The sequence below is a fragment of the Lytechinus pictus genome, chromosome 3, assembly GCF_037042905.1.
Source record: "Lytechinus pictus isolate F3 Inbred chromosome 3, Lp3.0, whole genome shotgun sequence".
NCBI classification, from domain to species: Eukaryota; Metazoa; Echinodermata; class Echinoidea; order Temnopleuroida; family Toxopneustidae; genus Lytechinus; species Lytechinus pictus.
This window is the reverse complement of record NC_087247.1, coordinates 7234894-7258133: the sequence shown is the minus strand read 5'-3', so window position 1 is coordinate 7258133 and position 23240 is coordinate 7234894. Positions and strand designations below refer to the sequence as shown.

At 35.8% G+C, this 23240-nt stretch overlaps 1 protein-coding gene across 2 annotated transcripts in view; it reads right to left on the bottom strand.

Annotated features, from left to right (window-relative positions):
- The window catches only part of LOC129255965 (extended synaptotagmin-2-like), a 55677-nt gene extending 33392 nt beyond the window's left edge, over positions 1 to 22285 (bottom strand). The window contains exons 1-4 of one of the 2 annotated variants that reach the window (XM_064096256.1): positions 21898 to 22285; positions 19179 to 19220; positions 16048 to 16185; positions 11753 to 11829 (exon numbers count right to left, since the gene is read on the bottom strand). In XM_064096256.1, the coding sequence (XP_063952326.1) occupies positions 11753 to 11829; positions 16048 to 16185; positions 19179 to 19220; positions 21898 to 22209 (569 nt within the window). In that variant the 5' untranslated portion in view covers positions 22210 to 22285. The remainder of the gene's footprint in view (positions 1 to 11752; positions 11830 to 16047; positions 16186 to 19178; positions 19221 to 21897) is intronic. The other variant, XM_064096255.1, reaches the window with a different exon arrangement.
- Positions 22286 to 23240: the final 955 nt, after the last annotated feature.

Sequence of the window (23240 nt, the reverse complement as noted above, 5' to 3'; positions counted from 1 at the left end):
TGAAATAATGAAGAGCCTGATTTGGGCCCAAAAGTGAAGTATATGCACCCAAAGAGAGCTGCATGTGGAAGAGCCTTTCGAGACAGACCTTGAAACCGTTCTATTATTGGTAGTTAAAGGATGTTTAGGGAACCATGATAAGCCTTGGCGTCTATTCATTTATTCACAATTTATTATCCAGAAGGACAATGCATGTTTATTCACATGAAAAAATACATGGGGAGATAAGGTACTGATTATCAGTATCAAATCAAATATCAAGTGAAATTATAGACAGAAAGAGATTATCACTGTAGGCCTAGGGGGGGGGGGACAACCACATACATCAGTGGTGCCGATGTCCGCTATGATGACCCCCCCCCCCCCCTTCAGACCTGAGACCTGAGATAGAAGTTGGACCTACTACTCTAGGTCCATGTATTAAGCAGGGAAACTAAAAACTTTTTGCCTTCACAATTTTTTTAACATAGCCCTCCCTACATTACTACTCTATCATTTTATTTGAAAGTTCATACTGCTATCATGGACCCTACATGGTTAAACAAACCCTGTCTCATGCCTAGTCTCAAGGCACATACCCCAATTGAAATTGACATGTCTAACACAAATGAAACTTGCTTTTAAAACAGATGAATAATTGAAACATAAATGTAAAAAAAAAAAAAATTAAATAAGGCAATGTTTTATCATATTTATGATGAAACATTGCTCTATTTTTGCAATTATATGTTTTAATTCGTCATCTGATTGTACAAGTATATTGTGCAGGTCCAAGTTATTGTCCCCTCTGAAGCCAAAATTTAATCTTTATGTGTATGGTAAAAAAAGGGAGAGTTTGACTGATTGCCAAACAAAAAATAAATGCAGAAGAAGAAGTTATTTCAAGCAAGAGGAGCTTTCAAATTGAGTCCAAATCAGGGCTTTGAGGCTGCAAATTCAGACCACTTTCTCTAAACTACGAAAAGGTTTGCATGCACAGACAGCAAACTACTTCATGACTGCAAACAGCCAAAGCCAAGGTTAACACACATCAGTCATTCTGAATGGAAACGAAAAAATAACAATCATCTTTCACGCATAGAAAATGTATCCTTTGAAGGAGAAACTGAGGGCAGCAGGATGCACTGTATACAGGTGTATAGAAGTACACTGAACCTGTATTTCGTGAGGTTTCCCGGGCAACAGCTTTCAGATGATGTTCACACAAGAAAAACTTCCACGATACAAATTATTCTTAATCGTGGCTTATACACTGTAATACCAATACATTTTGAAACTATGATGAGCAATTAGAATCACAAAAGAGAAATTTACTTTACTGTTCAAAAATGGAAATGATTCGTTAAAACCAGGCAAGAATCCAGCCAGATTTTATAGACACAATAGTTTTGAGAGGCCGACTATTGTGCAAAAACAATACGGCCCCTGAAATGGTATTGTGTCTAATCCGGCCGGATCCGCGCCTGGTTGAAACAATTTACAGAGTGACTTTCCTGGTTCAAAAATATTTTCCTTGATGGTCCTTTTATCAAAATGCATAATGAGATGGAAATCTAGTTTACATGAAGCATTATCATTGGAACACTGTGATTTATAAGCAATATAGTTTTGATCATTATTCTGATCAACTTAACACCACTTTTTTTTTCATTTGGTTATAAAATATAATTTTCTCTTTGGAAATATATATGGGCTATACTGGTATTTCAGATTTCTGCACTTTTACAATGTTTATGAGCAATAATAAGCAAAGTTATTTGATCGTGTTGCTTCCCTTGCGTATTAGAATTCCATCCCATAATGCATTGCAATCAAGAATCTCTAGGCACACAAAAAAGAATGATATCCCTTCACAAATATTTGCAGGGTTCTGTACATATGTGGATGTTGTAAGAACTGGAAGTATAATGCAGGCTGCATATTTCACTATCCAATCTGTTTGAAGATCCTTGCTAAAAGTATGGTAATGTCACACTTCACATTCAAAAGCTTTTTGTGAGATCCAAAAGGTTATTAAATCCACATAAAAAACAAGCTTCAAGGACCAAGATTGAGAAGGTCTAATTTCAGGGCAGATGGTCTGACACTTGCAGATCTCTTCATCCTTTGGCTTTCATCAGTAGAAGGTCTCCCCTCCCAAAGGTTTTAGCTGGTCATTGCCTTCTTATATGCTTTTCACATTGCATTTCCTTAACCCCCTACTATCCATAACCCCGGACTATCCTTAACCCCATGCTATCTTTTTTTCGATTCACACTGTCTTTCTTAACCCCGTACTATTGCTTAGCCGGGGTTAACGCCTTAACCCCAGGCAATTGATTTTACCATACAGAGCGCGATTAACGTGCAATTTCGACTTCTGTGATTGGCTAATGCTTAGCCCCACTTTTGCTTAGCCCCGTTTCGTTTCACACTACATCTCTTAGCACCGCAATTGTGGTGCTAGCACCACAATAAGCCGGCTAACCCTGCTTTTTTGCAGGGCCAGATAGTACCGTACTATTTACCGTGCTAGCCCACTTTGCTAAAACGTAGTGTGAAAACGAAGTGGGCTAAGCTTAACCCCGGGAAATTGGTGGGGCTAAGACCCCCCCCCCCTTAGCCCCATCAATTTAGGACAAAAAGTGCAGTGTGAAAAGCATATTAGGAAATTAGGAACATGTTTTAAAAACATGTTTCCAAAAGTTAGTTTTCAAAATGTCATCCTTATTTTAAAAAAAAAATGTTTAAAGGTCAAGTCCACCCCGGTAAAATGTAGATTTGAATAAATAGAGAAAAATCAAACTAGCATAATGCTGAAAATTTCATCAAAATCGGATGTAAAATAAGAAAGACTTGTCCTTTAACGGCTATCAACTCATCTTACAGTTGGAAATCTAACATTGCCATTGGGCAGCTCCATTGCACAATTTGATCCGAGGAAAGAGGTTATCTAAGGCCCACGATTCTTGTTTCTCCTTTAGTGATGGTCCATGCGTTTTCCATGACAAGTGGAAGTGAATTCAGTACAAACGTTTATAAAAACAGGCCCTTATTTATCTCTCCTGCAGAAATGTTTCTGGCTCAAACGTATCGCACAAATTTGCATGATTCAAAAAAGGCTTTCCAAACTCCATAGTCAAAACAATTTTGCGTTTATCAACTGAAAAAAAATTACCCTGAATCGGGTTTTAAAACCTTCATTCTATCCAAGAAAGTAGTTGATGTAAATCACCATCATGTATCCAAGGAGAAATTCAGTTTAATTGACTGTGCTTAACAGGACTTATGCATCATAGCACAGTGCGTTTTACTGTATATCATTCATATGCTTGTTGTTGCTATATTCCTGCTCAATATTCTGTTATGATGGATACAAGGAGAGAACGGTATGGAGATAAAACTTTGCTCCAACGACAATAACATTCCAATTCCATTATCTCAGATTATCCGGTAATCCTGAAAAGATGTTCTAACTCACTCATTCACTCAATTTATCATAAAATCTATCATATATAGGCCTACATTAAAAAAAATAAAAAACAGGATGAATATAAAGCTTTCAAGCACAAATCTCAATTACATTTCCATATTTTCACATTTCATGAGCTTTTTGTAAATATACACTCCATGATGAATACACCATGAATAAAAAAAGGGATAATTATTCACATTATCACTAGTCTATTGTGATGGAAACAAAATCTGATTTACATTTAAAAGATTTACCGTTAATTTAGTTCATACATGTACATGTATGAAGATGTAAAAGAAGAACTCAATGGAATGCGGACTTCATATTTTAATCACTTTGTAATATCAACTCTTGATTCTCTTAAATTCTTTTGTCCCCACATTTCATCTTTTTTAATGAAAAACTGGTATTCACTGTATCCCCCTAAAAAAAGATTCATCCATAACGATCTATGCTTCAAACCATTGTAAATCTACCATTTATCTCAATCAATTTCAATGCCCTTTACATCTACTGTAGCATCCCGCAAGTTGATACATATGGCCGCTGCATGAAGACATCAAATATGAATTCATACAGTAGTATGCATGTATGCTCCGGGAGGGGGGGGGGGGGCAAATTGATGAAGTATTTCAATATGATGTGTGTCATGCATACAAGGGGGAAAAAAGCTTGTTGCTTCTGAACCGCTGCATATTTGCCCTAAAATGCGGTAAGCGCATGCTTGCTCTCTCGACTCCAGCTGCACCGCCATCCATGCCAGTGAGGGAGGTGAAATTCTAGACACCCGAACAGAAATACCCAGTAAAAGAGTATTCCATGTTTATTCACACATGGGCAAAGTCTTCAGCAAACATAATTCCCTCGCCATTATCGATCCTGAAGCTAGGATAGAGATTTTGTTACACACTTTTTCCGAGGTAGAAGGGGAGAAGATGTGAGGGTCATTGGGAGACATTGTGTAGTTCATTCACACTTTCATATTGTAAATTATTCTATAAAAACATATTCCGAAACAGATATATACCTGGAACAACTTCTCTAATATATGCTCAGGCAGTTCAACTACATGTAAGTAAGGAGGCGCGATAGCTCAGTCGGTAGAGCAGGGGTTTCGGATTCCGGTGACCCGGGTTCGATTCCCAAGTGGTGCGCTAGTGCCCTTTGGTAAGGCATTTATCCTCATTACCAGGTCCCTCGGAGAGGACCTTAAGCCGTTGGTCCCCTGGTTGCTTGCTCACAGGCATTCGTGCTTTCTTAGCAGTCAGGTAAAAAACCTCGGTATAACATGTACATGTATAGTGAGAGCTAGCTGACATCTTTAAAAGATGGATTTTAAATTTATCTTGCCAAATGCATCAGCACCACATGTAAACCTGTGGTCTAAATTTTGTATATTAAAGACCACACTTAAATCATAAACTTGTGTTAAGTTTTTGTAAATGTAAAGAATCCATTTTTATCATTGCACATAATAAAAAAGGCTATCAGATAAATGAAGGAAAATGTCATTAAAACATCAAGGATGTAGTGTGAAGGATGCAAACAGATATGATTTTTTTTATTTCATATTTCCACCAAGAATCAAATTGAATCAAAACTAACCAAATTAAATAAAAAGTATTATAATCTGTACATATTACGCTGATTGGCATCGATTTCAGTGTGGTGGAAAACTCAGTGTCACGAATTTAAAGTGTCGTGATTTAAAATTAAAAACGTGAGAATACAGCTTTAAGTAAGTACTAAACATGTAAATTCAGATGAATGTGCTACAAAGAAATTTGTTTCATCAAAAGACAATGATAGATTACATATTGTTTACATGTTCAGAAGACTACACCTGCGTCTCTCTGCATCATACTCTCTGTAGTCTTCACAGATGGATCTACACTGTTGTCTACATCTTCTATGGTATCTTAAAAAAGCACTTGAACTTGGTCCTTGGCCAATAATTCATTCTGTCAACTACAAAAAGCGGCCCGGTGCTGGTCTTCTACTGTAGTTATCTGCACAATATTGACATATGTTTATTTTTTGTTGGATGCAGAACATTCATTCAGTGTTTTTTCAACAGACTGATTTATCTTACGGTATGCTATTCATACAAAGTTTAAATACTACAATTAGCAGGCCTACATGTACAGTATGAAACTGATAAAGGAAATATGCATGTAATTGCATTTTCACACAAGATATCACTGATCATTTTTCAAATCAAACATACAATGGAAAATTTACTCTTTTTTTGGGGGGGGGGTGGGGGTTAAAACTAATAATTTTAATTGTCAGCCTACATTTCTGAAACAAAATAATCTGCATTTAGAATTTTATATTTTCAAAACGATACAATCAAATAATATACATGTAGGCTATAATATTTTCAACACGATAAAAAATCAAATAATATAGGTTTAGAGCCAATGGTTCCATGCAGAAGGGAGTATCTGAGCATGAAATATAATATTACATGGATGTGTTCAGCAATCTTAGAAGAAAGCATACCCTTATCCACTAGCACATTGGTACCATCATGTTTCAGAAATGATTGGAATTATGGACACAGATACAAATAGACACAATTCCTTTGGGATGCTACATTACAAACAGCAAGCATAGGCCCTGCATAGCTGACTGAGCTGTTGTGATAATCATATCATACAATTTATATGGTGCAAGTGAACAGCCAAAATCAATTCTTTTTATTTTATTTTTTTTTTGGGGGGGGGAGGGGGTGGGGATGCCACTTAGAATTGATTTAAAAGTCTGAAAATCATCTAGGATTACCCTTTTCCTACATGTACATGAACAAAGTTTTCTATGGCCAAAAATATGTTGGAAAAGTCTGAAAAGTGGCAACCTAGGGGAGGGGGGGGGGGGGATCCTCAGTATTCAAACGGAGTTCTATGCAGCTATGCAGAACATTAATAGTACCATTTATTGACATCTTCATTTTCTAGTTCTCATTTCAAAATTAATGTGTAGATAAAAAAATAGTTATTTTGAGAGCACTGCTGTGAATAAACAGAGACAGGAAGAGAGAGATCATCTCATTTCAGCCTCCACTGTTTGACATGAGAAATTACTTACTGTGTTCAGATTATGATGTACTGTAGTTGGAATATGAACAAAAAGAGGTCACTGTTTTTTAATACCTGATGGTGTGAAAACTTCTAAATCATCAATGTACATGTAGAATATGAGGGACATTTATCCATATGAAAAATTGCATTCAGAGACTTGTCCATACCAAGATGAAAAAAAACGCTTGTTTGCCAGCATCTGACTAAAACCTGCCGGCTATTTTGTTTTTTTTCTATTTTGAAAGAAAAAAGTGCCAACTTGTGTTTAATTTCATAATTCATCATATATATAACAAAAATAGTGAATGATACAGTCTGGATGACACTCAATCTCAAATTTATGTGTATCATGCATGCACACAGCTCTGAGCTAAAACACACAAAGAAGAGAAATTAAAGTAAGATCAATCAATGATTTTTTCCTCTATATTATGCCCTCACTGTCCAAATATGTAATTCATGCTCTTCCATGGCCTTGCTCGAGAGCTTGAGATACATGTATGCCCCGCTCATTTGAAGTTGACACGATGCTTGACTTATTAAAGGACTTTGTTGAGAGCATGTATTCTACTTTTTTTTTCTTACTGGAAAGCATACATATACAGACAACACTAAATCCTTGTCCACTGAACTGTTTGTACATGTAGTTCATTTGTAATATGAAAGTCTTGTCATCTGAACAGTGTCTATGGGGCTCATATTATGAATCAGTGGATTATTTGCCATGCAACTCTCCCACTGCATTAAGACCAATCATTTTTTTTGCAAGAAAGTTTGCTATATAGAACAGACCACCTAATCCGTCCTCATGACGAATTAAAATCTAGTTCTTTCCATTAAAATTAAAGAAAAATAAATCATGTGCTGGTTTTACAAACTTCTAAAGAGTATTCATTGTATTTTTTCTCTGTATATTTGCTGGAGGAGGGCGTGAATGATCTGATATGACGTTAACTGTATTTGTATTGTTTATTGAAATAAAAAATGAATTTCTAATTTCAGTGAAATTTAGTAAAAGCACAACTTCAAACTTCTCCCAATTTATATTCTAAAATATCAGTTGATCTACATTACTAAACAATAAACCAAATTATTGATAAATTTTTATCTTACAGGCAACTGTTACGGTACATATTGAAAAGCAGCAGTTATCAACCATCTCGAATAAATTGTAAATGTCATATTTTGAATCAAAATATGGTAAATGGAGTCTACTGCATAATTGTGTTTTTTCTACCTACTCTAAATTCGTTTTAATGGAGCTAACATTTGACGCGATACTAGAAAATTCATTTTTTCGTAAACACTTTCACTTGAAGCCCATGGGGAGAGTGGGTGCAAGTCAAACATCATTCTCCACCCACGACCCCCTATTTCTAGTAACAAAGGGAAATGGAATGACAGTTGATTAAATGTCACCCGCCCCTGACAATGGTGTGCGGTTTCAAACTCCTTCAAAATTAAATGCGTGCGAATTGAAATCTATTGACTACATCCTATTAAAGATTACCACATCCCATTAATCTTTTGCCATGTACATGTATAGAAATTCAATAAGTACTTATTAACCATCTTTGATATACAATGTACATTAAAGAGCTGAGCATGATCGGTTAAGGGTTAGCATTGAGGTGAAATTTTTTTTTATAGATATTTCTATCAAAATTGCTTTTAAGATAATCTTTGATATCTCAGGTTTCAAAGAACTCAGTTTCATGAAGATTGATAAATCCGAAAGTACTGGAATAGTCCATTTTATTCGTGGGGGTGCTATTACCTCTCATCACGGACGGACATTTTTACTAAAATTAAATTCTCTCTAGTTTTATTGTTTTTAAAGTTATTCTAATTTTGTTTGGATGTTCTTGCACTCTGAACATTAATCTATTATCAAACATAAATTAGTAGAAAAAAAATATTGGGAAGTAATTTTTTTTGGTAGGTGTGAACATTTCCATTTTGAAATTTCCGTCCGTGATAAAAAAAAATATAAAAAGTTTTTTTATTTTTTATCAGAATAGAAATAAAAAATAAAAAGGTGTAGAGGTATCTCGCTAAACACTGTACATCATTTTATTTGAACATAGCTGAAATCCATACATTTTATCCATATCATAAACTCAATCAAAAATGATCACGGACGGACATTAATTTCATCACGGACGGACAGTGTAAATTCACTCAAACTCAATTCACTCTAGTTTTATTGTTTTCAAAGTTACTCCAATTTGGTTTGGATTTTCTTGTACTCTGAACATTAATCTATCATCAATAGTAGAAAAAATATGGGAAGTAAATTTTTCTGGTAGATGTTAACATTCCATTTTGAAATTTCCGTCCGTGATGAAATTAATGTCCGTCCGTGATCATTTTTATTGAGTTTATGATATGGATAATCTGTATGGATTCAGCTTTTTATTCTTTATCAGAATAGAAACAAAAATAAAAGTGTGTAGAAGCATCTCACTAGACACTGTACATCATTTCATTTGAATATAGCTAAAATCCATACATTTTATCCATATCATAAATCAATCAAAATAATCGCAGACGGACATTAATTTCATCACGGACAGACAATGAGCAAATACTGAGCAGATTATGAATTTAATTTTAGTTCCAATTTGCAGTGAAAAATGGTACTGAGAATTATTCAGAACTCAAATGGATGGAAACCTACAACTCTTCACAATTTTTTGTGAAATCTTTCTTTGGCTGTTATTGGGGCTTAATTGTTGTCAGGAATTTTTTTTTTAACATAAATGGAATGCAGATAGAGTTGGAAGTTACATGTATGCCAAAAAGCTGGAAATGAAATAGAGCAAGAATAAGTCAAAAGCTGTATATTTCATCAATTGAAGCTTGCAGAAAGTGATGGAAAAGAAGAAAGTAGAATGCATATTCTGATAAGCAGAAAAAAAAATCATTGTTTTTTTCCATGTACAAACCTATGGATTCACAATGCTTCTAATAGAACATGACATCACGTCCCTGAGGCTTGTGAAAAGTACAAGAATTCTTTTTCTAAGTCCATTTTGGAGCTAATTTTGGGCAAATTGCTGATCTGGTAATCTGAAAATGCATACAATTCATATAAAGCTTGCACTGCAGTGTTTAGAAGTTTAATTGGTATCTGATTTCAATTTTGGATTCGGTCAGGGCCTAAATACATGAGGGCTGTTGATGTGAAGGGGTGTCTCCTCTTTAATATGGACAAAAGATGAATTTGAAGAGAGCCTGGACAAGTGTTGTGGTCATACTTGATCTACCAAACAAGCATAATGATCAGCAACCTGTGTATCTTTTGGATTTAGTCAATGGACATAAAAAAAAAATCTGTGCTCTTCGAAAAGTAATGCCTAAAAATGTACATGTATGAACATGTATCGTCATGATGTATCGTAAAAAGTATCAACATGATCATTGATCCACTGGATGTTGATTTGGTACCAACTATAGTATTCTCTAAATTGAAAAGAAGACAATGTGCATTTAATAGGATATTTGATTTTGAAAAGAACTGTGTTTAAAAGCAATCATATGGCTACATTATTTTGTGTGTCTAGCATAGAAATCATGTTGCTACAACTTAAATCAAGTTGTAGCAACTTGATTGTGCAACTAATATTGTTTAATCATATAAAAAAATGTACAAATCATCAATACAATAGCATTTGTTCCCCCAAACAAGTAATAAGAACTTCTTACAATGTACTTCCAATGTATTTTAATTGTGTCCGTCCGTGATGTCCGTCCGAGATGTCCGTCCGTGATGGAAAATATTTGCAATTCTCTCAGAAGTTTGATATTGGTTGAGAATTCAATATGCTGAACATAGAAGCTAACATACCTGAGTGTAAGTTGCATTAACAATTATTGGTCAAAGTTAAGCTATTTAGATAGAAACAATAAAAATGTTCAAAAATTCTGAAAACCACATTTCTATCATGTCCGTCCGTGATATGGCACATTTAGTGGCTACCTATGTTTGTAGGTAACCATGGCAACAAACTTTTTTCATCATTCAGCATACTTTGTCCTACCCTTCACTATAAAACAAAAAGGAACCATGTTCATCTTATTCCTAATTTGTTACAAGCCTTCAAAGTTTTCAAAATCTATCAAATGTCCGTCCGTGATGAACCGATCACGCTCAGCTGTGGAAAGAAATAAACAGGAGAATAAATTAAACAAGAACAAGAAAAGAAGGAGGAGAAATTGATATAAGTATACATCTCAGGTTTCTCCATAATCAACTGATACATACAGACCATTCTCTCGGACAGCCCTGTTCATCAATATATTTTCATTTTTCTTAAATATTAATTATTCATTACAGTCTATGAAGGCAACACAACGTTTGTCATGTACATGTAACACAGTGATACAAACAATCCCCGCCACTAGAATCCATATCTTCAGCAACACAACAGAGAGGGAGATAAAATTGGAGTGAATCTGCTTTAAAGAGAGATGGGGTATGATTTGCACCAAAAACAGACATGAGTAAAAATGAAATCAAAATAGCTCACAGATTACGTTTCTTTTATAGCCCGAATTCATCCTTCCTAAAAATAAATATTTGAAGATATTCAGTTTCACACTAATATTTGCAGCGGTTGGCTAAGCAAAGAAATCCAATAGGTATGTTGCCATGGATACTACTGAGTTCCATCTGGTTGAGTACTACGTCATCCTCCAATGCATTTCACTTCATAAATCAGTGTTATCTCAATACACAAAGCAATACCACGATTAAAAAAATGAATTCAAGCTGGTAAAACGTTTCAAAAAGGCACCAATTCTACCAACCATACATGTATATCTTCCTGTATACTTTATAGAGAATAAAACCAAAACCAACATGTATGTATGCATTATTAAGATGTAATGTTCACATGTTGGAGAATGACTAATGATGCTTTGAAATTTCCATAGAAAGAAAGTGAGTAACCAGTACTCTGCTGTATATATATTACAACTAGTGCATTTGCTGAAGTGAAAAATGCGCTCAGGTGTGTGACAAAAATTCATGCTCCTGCTGGCTGAATCGAGAGGTTCCCATAAACCATTCTCATTGTTCTTCATTGATTGAAACTGGTTCGATGTCTGGGTGACTTTCCTCTGCATGTCTACCACGCAAAGAGCATGAATTCTAATGATAATTCAACCGCGGAATAAAGATAATAAAGGCAAGTGTGGTATTGGTACTCACAATATCTCCAAATCCAGAATCATTTCATCTCTTCCTACATGCTCTGTGTATGCCTTCACTCCTCCAATTCGGGGTGACTGTAGGAGAGAAAATTGAACAAAGGAAACTAAAATAATAGAATTGCTTGTGGTTTCATTAAGATAATTTGTAACATTTGATGCAATCACTGAAAATTTGAATAATTTTAACCTGACCAAAAAAAAGACATTTCCCTCGGACTATTGTTCATGATGGATGCATGCACTTTCACTGTACTTTCTTGTTGTGACACCTGTCCTCTGCAATAATGACTGGAGGGGGGAATCGAGAGAATGAACTTGGTTTCAGCACCTACCCACATAGAAGGAAACCAATTGAGTGATATATGTACATGTAGCCAAACAAGAGTAATTTATAAGTTCAAATATATACAGTTCAGTTCGCTAGTACCACTTTCATACTGACAGCCGAAGTGGAGTTACTCCGGACCCCAGAAGGAGTTACTCCACTTTGGAGGGCAGTATGAAAATTCTAGGTTTATTTCGATCCGGATTCACAGCGGAGTACTCAACCCACTTTGAGAAGAGGGTTTCAAACGGAGTTAGTCCGCACCGGAAGTGCAGTATCGCCTGTCACGCATGTAACTTCATTCCTTTCCGCATGGGGGAGTTTCCACGTGCTTGGAAAGCATGGAAATGACTGCAGATCTTGCCAGTTTGGAAGGGGGTGTAATGTCGGTTCGCAGTACAAGCGTATCAACTCAATCCGGAGTTACTCCGGAGTAACTCCACTTCGATCGCCTTCAGTATGAAAACACCTTAACATTGTTGAGGCCTGGTAATCTCATTTCACTAAAGAAAAAAAAAACCTGATCCTGCAGTATTCCTGAGAAACTTCACCAAGTTCCACCTCCATGTGATGTTTTGTAAATTGCCATCCAAAACTGAGAAGTAAATGATGAATGGAAGGGGAGGATATCCAACTCCCAATACTAGTACTAACCAATACCATTGCATTTTTCTGATTAAAATATAATACAGAGTGCTTGTATTTCAAGCTCTAAGCTTAAGATGGAGGTCTCCCGCATTTCAAAATGTATTATGTCGATATATTTTTTTTTCTGCTATTTGTTTTCATAATTAAAAAAAAAAATTAATCAGGTATAAATATATTTTGATTAGATTGTTAGAATGTATGTATGCATATGTTATTCATTATGTCATTTGCTTATTGTTATGTTATGCTAAGAAAAAATGATTACACTTGTATATACTTTTATTGGAATGTGGAAATAAATAAAATAAAAAAATAAATATGATGTAATTATTGAGAAATATCAGCAAATGCACAATATATACATGTATGAGAATGGTTATAGCTTGTTGTAGAATTTTTATTATTCCAAAGGATGGAGTATGCCAAGGTTTTGTTATTTCAAAAGTTTGTTGATAAGAAAACAAAACAAGGTTTACTATTCCCAAGGACAGATAGTACGAGAATGAAGTAACATTCAAAAGTATAAGATATTAGCTATTTTCTTACATATGAACGGCTTTAACCTTTTTCCATTTTTGGATTATAAATCGACCCTTCAGAATATCAAGCCTCATTTTATTGTCAGATCAGAGTGACAAGCATTTGGGATACTTTAACAAACATTCAGAATAAAAATGAGCATTCGGACTTTTGATACAAATGTCTAGATTAGCAAACTCTTTTTCATTTTAGAAGGAACAAATATCTCGGTTATGCGAGTGGCATATTTCAGAATAATGAACCATCAGTGTTTGAACCTTAGGAATAACAAATGAACGTTACCCTTAAAAACATGTACATATGTCCCAAGATTTCCTATCCTTTCCAATCAGGCGAATCATCTTCAGACTAATGATACAAAGGTCTAGATTAACAAACATTTTTCATTTTTGAAGGAACAAACATCTCGGTTATGCGAGTGGCAAGTTTCGGAATAATGAACCGTCTGAGTGTTTGAACCTTTGGAATAACAAATGAACGCCACCCTTATAAACATGTACATATGTCCCAAGATTTTCTATCCTTTCCAATCAGGCGAATCATCTACGGACTAATGATACAAAGAGATTAACAAACTCTTTTTCCTTTTCTGAAGGAACAAACATCTCGGTTATGCGAGTGGCATATTTCGGAATAATGAACCGTCAGTGTTTGAACTTTGAACCTTTGGAATAACAAATGAACGCCACATAAACAGGTACATATGTCCCAAGATTTTCTATCCTTTCCAATCAGGCGAATCATCTTCAGACTAATGATACAAATGTCTAGATTAACAAACCTTTTTCATCTTCGAAGAAACAAACATCTCGGTTTATATGCGAGTGGCATATTTCGGAATAATGAACCGTCAGTGTTTGAACCTTTGGAATAACGAATGAACGCCACCCTTATAAACATGTACATATGTCCCAAGATTTTCTATCCTTTCCAATCAGGCGAATCATCTACGGACTAATGATACAAAGAGATTAACAAACTCTTTTTCATTTCTGAAGGAACAAACATCTCGGTTATGCGAGTGGCATATTTCGGAATAATGAACCGTCAGTGTTTGAACTTTGAACCTTTGGAATAACAAATGAACGCCACATAAACGGGTACATATGTCCCAAGATTTTCTATCCTTTCCAATCAGGCAAATCATCTTCAGACTAATGATGCAAATGTCTAGATTAACAAACATTTTTCATCTTCGAAGGAACAATCATCTCGGTTATGCGAGAGGCATGTTTTGGAATAATGAACCGTCAGGTCAGAGTGTTTGAACCTTTGGGATAACGAATGAACGTCACTCTTGTGAACATGTCTATCCCAAGATTTTCTATCCTTTCCAATCAGGCGAATCATCTGCATAAGAAATCCCCACCACCTTGACTATCAGCAACAGACTACCCTCAGGACCACGAATGCATTAACCGGATTACACCGACATGTCTCACCACAGCAACGCTCAATGTGGTAAGGGGAAAACCTCAATACTTCAACAGTATTAGCTCAAGATGTTGCATGATCAGCCGTCACTTGATCAAGACCAAAAGGGCATTTACTTCATAGCATTAACTTTATGATTGAGACTTTAATCCATGATGTTGAAAGTACCAACAAAATCATAAAATTTAACTGGGAGATAGGGGAGGTTGTGAGTAGCCAAAATAGGGGAATTATAATTGCCAGTGTTGAAGCGACAAGCGTGCAATCCATGCAATGGTAGTAGTAGCATGAATTCAATATCCCAAACCAAATCCAAGTGCATCTTCACCTGGTAAATAGCTCGATAATTCATGAAATATCGTGGTAAACAATCCCATGTTGACTTTGGGGTGCTATCTATCTTTGGGTTGCTAGATAAAACCAACAGAACATCCCCCTATTAAACTTTGTCTCTATTGAAAATAATCCTGAGATTGTTTTTGATCGGGATAATATCCCAGATCAGAAATAACAGGACAATTTGGTTGGTGGAGATGGGCTTAAATGTTCACTATATATTAGGTAACATTGGTACGCAAACATAGAGGTGTGCACGAAATCAACTTGAAGCATGTTCGTCACTAAGGAAGGGGGATGACTCAATAATGGAGATTGATGTGTGGTTTTTAGATTGAGCGATTTGGGTTCCCCTCAGGAAAACAATGAACTTTTGAAAATTATAGAAAATGATACGATCATACTGTGATAGTGGCATCATAAGATATGCAATGTACAAGGAGTGACTAAAATTACCAGTAAACCTTTTATCATTCAAATACATTATATGCTGGTTAAGCCAAGCTCATCTTATTCTTTTTAAATAATATTTTGTATTTGAGTTTAATGTTGGCTTCATGAAACATTAATGTGAAAAAATGTGACAATTAAACTTAAATGCAATGAAACTTTCTCATAAATTTGAAATATCAAGTCTTTTCATCCAAGCATATGTATAAACCAAGAAGCCTCATCGTAAGGATGATGAATAAATCAAATCAAATCTAAATGAGAAATTTACTTTTTCTAGAATTTTCTGAAGTACACATACTTGCACCAATGTAAATTCACATCTGGGGAGCGTTTCATGAAAGGACTTGTCGGACGTTTTATCCGAAAAGTACTGTTTAATCCGACAGTTACTATGGTAACAGTGACTCTCAGCCAATCATTATCAAGGAAAGTTGTCAGATAAGACAACTTGTCGGACGAAAATGTTGATGAAACGCCCCCCAGACCACCACCATTTTTCCTCAATTTGAATGATACTCATTTTAATTGAGAGCTGAGGGGTATATACATGTACTCACATATCTTCCCAGTCTGATCTTCTCAAAACGGAATGACTTGAGGTAAGAGGGTAGATTATCCTGGACAGCAGGTTCTACGGATGTTCTCAAGAGATCCTCCACATAGCCCTCCAGGTATGGCCAAAGGTGCTTCACGATCTACAACAAATACAAGGTAGATCCATCTTTTTATTTAAAGTACTCTCTTTAACTATTTTTGTTTTCATCATGCATCCATGTAATACAGGGGTGTATTGTGCAAACAGTAATATCATACAACCACAGAAATTTAAGAGGCTTTGATAGGAATCATAAAAATTATAAAATTATCAATAGAATTCCCCCCCCCCCCTCCCCAACAGAAAAACAAGTAATATAAAATGAAATAGAAAAGAATGACAGGGAATAACATGTTATAACATACATAAAATTGAATGAAATTTATCAAATAAAATGTAAAGGGCGGACATAGGGTATTTTTAGGGGATGCAGATTGACTGATGTATGTGATGTAATTTTTTCTTAATTGAATAATACGTGTAGGTGATACGGAGCTACACAATACAGTCTTTCTGATAATCTCTATTCCTTTTGCTTCCTCACTGTCTTTTTTTTTCTCATTTATCTTCATTACTTAAAAGCTCCACTTGATAAATCTAAATATTACATTTGCTTTAAAAAAAAAGCTTGTAGGTGCCATGACTGCCATCATATTTTGCTAATATTCTATAAAAATGTTTTAAAGTGGGTTCTCTTATCTCAAGCCCACCCACTGTAAAGTTTGTCCCAAGAAGTGCCTAAAGGTAAAATTGGATTGTATGCAATCAATATCTGAACTGGAAGATAACCCATCCTAGAATCATCAAGCTCTATGTTACATTCTAATCCTCAATCATATTTCATCATCTGCTGGTCTGCAGAATCGCTTTTCAAAATGCGCCTTTGTCTGTATGAATTCATATCAGCTTTTTAAAAGTTTTTTTCCTACGGCCAATAAAAATGTCTGAGCACAGAGCACATACATGTAACTGTGAATCGAGCAAAAAGTTCTTTGAAAACGTCTGTAGGTTACAAGAATTTTGATTGAACACAGCACTTCATACACAGTATACTACTACCGATGATGCGTTTGGAGCACAGTCCTACGGGTCATGCACTGTACATCAATCAGAGTGTGTAATAACTTGCTTGCTCACATCCATCCCATCTGTGAAAGTCATCCAATCAATACATACTACATATGATGACACTTCACGGTGCCATTCTACTCTCAGTCAAGGACAGTGATCTCTGTTCAGATCTCCCATTGATCATGGAAGGAGGTATATGTGTTTTTACTGTGTTAAAGCACACAGGCCTACTCAATCAGTAGGCAGGTCCTAAAAAAAGTTGCTTCTTTCATCCAAGTGATATTCATGACTAGAGAGGTTTTGCATATATTGTGGACCAAAACACCTCTTTTAATTCGGTCATTGCTTGCTCTAAATAGTAAATATACATGTACATCAAATTTCATGATTTTGGTATCATTGTATAAAAGAAGAAGAATCATTATTTCAGGTCATGTGTTTGAATTAAAAAGATTTAAAGATTTGCACTCTTCTTCTTCATAGCTCTCCTTCAGTTTACAGTACTTACAGAAAGCCATCTGGTACTGGTACAGTATGCAAGTGTGTGTACAAAGTACAGTATGCAAGTAAAAAAACATACACCTGCCCAAATATACAAGAAAATCAATAACTGGTATTCTACCAGTGTAAAAGCAAAACACCGTACTTGTACTATCCAAGAAAGAAAACACCAGTAATTTTCAGCAAGTTACGATTTTTCCAAAAATTTCTCCTAACCAAGGAGTTCAATGTAAAGTCCACTATATCAGTGTGAAAGCAGGTAAGAGGTTGAATGTGCACATTCTACGCTACGCAACAAGTATAATTATGAATGAAAAAAGTCTTGAGTGTTTAAATAAGAAATAAAGACTACAGGCTACTGGTATTACATATCACAGCTTATCAATTTGGTACCCCTTTGTTTACATAGTTCATTGATAATTCATTGGGATTGTACTCCGGTGTATTTTGATACCACTCCATGTTGTTAATAGACAGGTTTCAAGTGTTCTTGACAAGATGAAGTATTCACAGTTAGCTATTAATCATATCATGCGGTAGAGAAGCAAATCTAGGTCCTGTATCACCAATCTTGGTAATTGATCACAGGGCCAATTTTAATGATTAATGACATTCAACTATTATGTGTCATCAATCATATGTGTGTATTCCACAACTATAGAATCAATCACTAAGGTTTGTCTCCCAGGGGCCAGACCCAGATGAATCACATTGTGTAAGCTGCACCTGTAATGTCCTATTTGATTAGTATGTCTGGTTGTGATGAATCATACATGGATCATGGCATCCATGAGATTCTTGGGTCATAATTGACTCACGACCCTTCAGTACTATCACCATGGCATGGATGTACAGTGTAGTTACTCACAATTCCTTGATCACAGCAGGAAACTCACAAGATGTACAGCGTAACAAGCATGTATGCTTACATGTACAAAGACAAAATAATATGAACATAAACTAAAGTATGTTTACAAGGCTGTGAACATACAGTATGTGTATTGGGACCTTACAGCAATAAGTCGCTTGCTACCATTTTGCTTGTCATTAGCTTAAATTGGTACTATTATTCTTAAGAATAATTCAATTTATTTATTTCCATATCCAAATTGTACAATATAAAAACATGATAAAAATACAAACAAGAGTTAATTAAAAATGCAAAATACAAAAAATAACTGTATCAAAAGCTACAAAAATACAAAGAACAACCAATATGGAGGAATTGCCAAAAGCCAAAGACGTTTATCAAGTGCAATCCCAGAATAAGAGTAAAAAATACATTTTATCATGAAATACAGGGATCACATCTGTAATAAATAAAAATATTTGATTGATAGTCAGTTTGAACATTTTCATTCATGTAACCTAAAAAAAGCACGTACAATACCCATCATTATAGGTAATTTCAATAGATAGTTTTGAATAGATCTGTAACAATTGCAAATCACCGACAAGAAAAGAGAGAATTGCCTGACATTAACAACATACATCTCTGAAGACTCTGATGATATAACTTACCTTGTTGAGCCATTCTGCCCTCTCAATGTCAGGAAAGTATACCTGAAATAAGAATTGGAAGAAAAAAAATGTTGTTTGATGTTGTATCTATTCTGCATCAGAGTTAAGTTAGGAGACCTGCTTGACTACATGTAGCTCCATACATGTACCTTTATAAAAAAGAGCATTCTCTTTGCAATTTGAACATAATTTTGGACAGAAACATTTATAACAACTTTAAAATATGAGATAATGCTCACTGAAAATAATAAGACCAGTTTTATTACAAATCTGTCTTTGAAAGAAATTAAAATGCAGATGTTCAGGTTTGTTTGTAACCCTAGCTTTGAGATGTTACATTATTTATCATGCACACAAGAATATGGTGTATGAAACAAGAGTTACGTGTACATGTATATCACTGAGAACTAGTAAATATGTCAATTTTTAATGATTTCAAGTCAGAAATAAAAACATTTTTAAAAGACTTATCCAAAGCTGAAATGAATTTATCAATGTATCAATGTATCATTAGCATTATTAGCAAAAGTTTTTTTTTTTTTGGGGGGGGAGGGGTGTTACAGATAGCCTCCATAGGGTTATGCATCAACAATTTTCAGTATACTGTACAATGTCTTTTTATTATTAGTTTTTATTTGGTACTGCTTCAGGAGAGCAGTTTCATGGAATGTACCTAGATGGATTGGGTATTAAAAAGAAAGGAACTATCGAACTGAAAATAACACTTTCCCAGTACTGTCAAATAAATGAGAGCACAATTTGCATTCAAAGCATCTCTCTTCTCCTCGCTCTTCTCTTTCCCTTGATACAGATCAATAATTACAATCATCAGGTTTTCATACTCCACTAAACTTCAGCCAAAATATGGTAACCTCTTCTTCAACCTTCTGTACAAAGTAATGTACTATTAAAAGTTCTGGGGTTCTATCATTATTCCAATCAGATTCCCAATAAAAGGAATAAATATCTAAATCATGTCGGCTCACAAAGTTTCATAATGTATACCGGTACCACTATAGCTTCCAAATTCATTATGATCCCCAGTGTAATTTTGCCATGATTTTGCATATATCCTGAACCATGACTGATTTTAGAAAATATAAGAACTTTACAGACTAAAATACTCAGTCTAGATGAACAATAGAGATTTATTTGTGGCTCCTCCACTATGACAAGTCTGGATCTCAATGTACATGTAATACATTGAAGCACCTTATACACCCAGTTAGGAGAGGGTGTAGTTAACTTGTTTCCAATCAAAACGTCAGTGGCTTAGTTCGACCTTTGCTTCAAACATCTCTCTAGTGATGTACAACTTTCTAATCTGTACACATGAAACATTGGCGTATCAAATGTTATTGATAAATGATTCCCCATAACATACTGCATATTATTATTCTATGTGCAAGACCAGTCTCTATTCCTTTTTTTTATATTCTAACCCCTAATATGTGTTGATCAGTGCTTGCAAACGACAAACAACCCATTCAGATCTACATTGTATATACAACAAGGGTTTGCTATTTCTTTTTCCTTTCTGTAAAATAGTTCTTACTTTGAGTTGCATAAAGATTACTGGACATTCATGACCTTAATAGCTTAATTATGTCAGGAATTTTGTGACAATTTGTTTTGTCTGAAAAATATTACAGGTATGATGGTAAGGTGCCCCAATTCTTCACAGTGACATGGCCCCCTTGTCTGCACAATTCAGTGGATTCGAAATACGGTGCGCCAGCTATCAGTTGCAGTGGACAGGCCGAGATTTCCAATGCCTCATGAGAAAAAGTCAACATCTGCATGCAATTATGCTGTGCTGACCGACGCGGCTCGGCCTTTTTGCATAAAATTACGCTGTTTACCAGGATCTAGGAGGTGGGAGAGAAATTTGCTGCAGATTTCTTTGGGAAATTAAGGGAAATTTAGACAGTTTTCGGTGAATCCTTCCTCCGCTTGTCATATGAATTTCATATTTTAAACATCTTTACACCAGCATTATGCACTGGCTGCGCCTAACCTGCTCGTGATGTTGACCCAAAATCGATAGATGGCACACCGATGGCACCGTATTGTGAATCCACCGAAAAGTAAAAAGACCTGAAAGTTTAATGACCACAAACTGCAATACGGTACATACCGGTAAGTTAGATATCATATTCGTTTAAAAAAATTGACAAATGGTGGAAAAATATTGAATTCAGGTACCGGTAGGATGGGGGGTCGGGTGTCCGGACACTTTATCTTTTTGAAGCCTTCTTTTTTGTCTTTGGATTACACTAAAAATATGAATTCAATATCAAAATCATCTTCTGTTTTGTTCTTTATAATATTTCCTAACGTTTTGTACTAAAAATTGATGAAACTTCGCTTGTAATTTTTTCCAAATGACTTTCTAAAATTGATCGTCCGGACACACAACAACTGGGTATACTTCATGTAAGGCCTCAATATACTGTTTTTCATCAAAATCCCTGAATCGTGTAGAGAGTGAATGGGTGCGCAGACATGGGGCACTTTTTCTTTGACTGGCTGAAGTTTTTTCCAAGAAAATCAATCATTTTCCGTAATGATTTAGGCCTAACACAATTAGGCCTACGAAAATACCATCACCATCAATCATCATAAAGATCTACCAGTATATTGCTTAATAATCATAAGGGCAACAGCTGGTATCAATTCAATCCTACAAGCCAAAATATTTTAATAAACAGTAACATACCCATGACGGTAGATCTCTCACGACACCAACGATGCTCTCCCGCTCATTCTCCACCGCTGCCCTGGCGAGCTCCGTCGACTGGGCCTTGCGACGGCTGGCGCGATCTCTCCACACACTGACAATAACGATGAGCAGCAGCCATAATGCACTGAAGCCGAGGTATCCGACGAGCCAAACCATCAACAAAATTCCCAAAATGAAGCCATGTTTCCTGATCACCGAGAGTAAATCGGTGCTCTCTTCCACCTTGACTTGTTTGACTGGTTCAGTGGCTGTTTCATCTCCATCTGAATCTGATTTTCCAGGCACCATCCTGAAGACGAAATTTCGGAGAGTCTCCGCCGCATCTGTAAACAAAGTGGTATCGAGAATTAAGAAGAACAAAAATTGTGAATCGATCGCGATGCGCGCGCGCGGTCGTAAGCCGACCGTTATGTCAATCATTCACAAAGCATTAATGGTTCGTTTGTTTGTTTGGGGTGAAAGTGTTGCGGTCACGGCCGGTGTAGCGGCGGATTTGGTTCGAGCTGAGGGGTGTAAAGTCCACCCCTGGTAGCGCAATTGGCTTGATCTTGGGGAAATTCCCTATTCATTACCAATATGTTCTTTGTTGAATGATGAGTCTGAGCCCGGGGGGGGGGGGGGGGGGGCCCGGGGTCTTGAACATCCCTTGGCCCGGGGTCTTGAACATCCCTTTAGTTAGGGTACCATATCTGATGGTTCTATTATTATAAAAGATTAAAGTCCTTTCCAAAGAGCGAGCATGATCGAAGTTTTGAGGGGAGAAAGTTTGGCCTACCAGCGTTAATTCAGTTACTTATTGACAAAATTAATAAAATCTATGGCTACAGAAATTATTCTTTCACCACAACAATTTTGTTATCAAAGCTATGTCATTTTCGTACTTTTGACTGGTATGGCATAGGCCTATATTGTTAAAGCATTCAGTGCTTCGTGGAGAAAAATGGGGAAATAAGCTTAAATTTTTTTTTTGAATAATAATAATGACGCTAGTCTATGGCTCCATAATTAGCTAGGCATTTTCCATTCCTGTTCGCTCTGGGGAAAACATAATCATTTTACCACTCACTTATCAGGGGCCACGTCCGCAACCGGGGGGGGGGGGGGGGGCTGAAGCCACCACTCCTCCCTACCTTTTTCTTTTGCAGTAATCGTGTACAAAAAGGGGGTACAAAAACGTGAACATGACGATCAAATTATAATTTTATACAATTCACCCCCGGCCCCCCACCATTTTCAAATTAGTGTCCTGCGATCCCTAGCTGCTCATCACATGTTGCCCAAATCAATATTGGGGGAATATCTTGGTGAAGAAATATTAG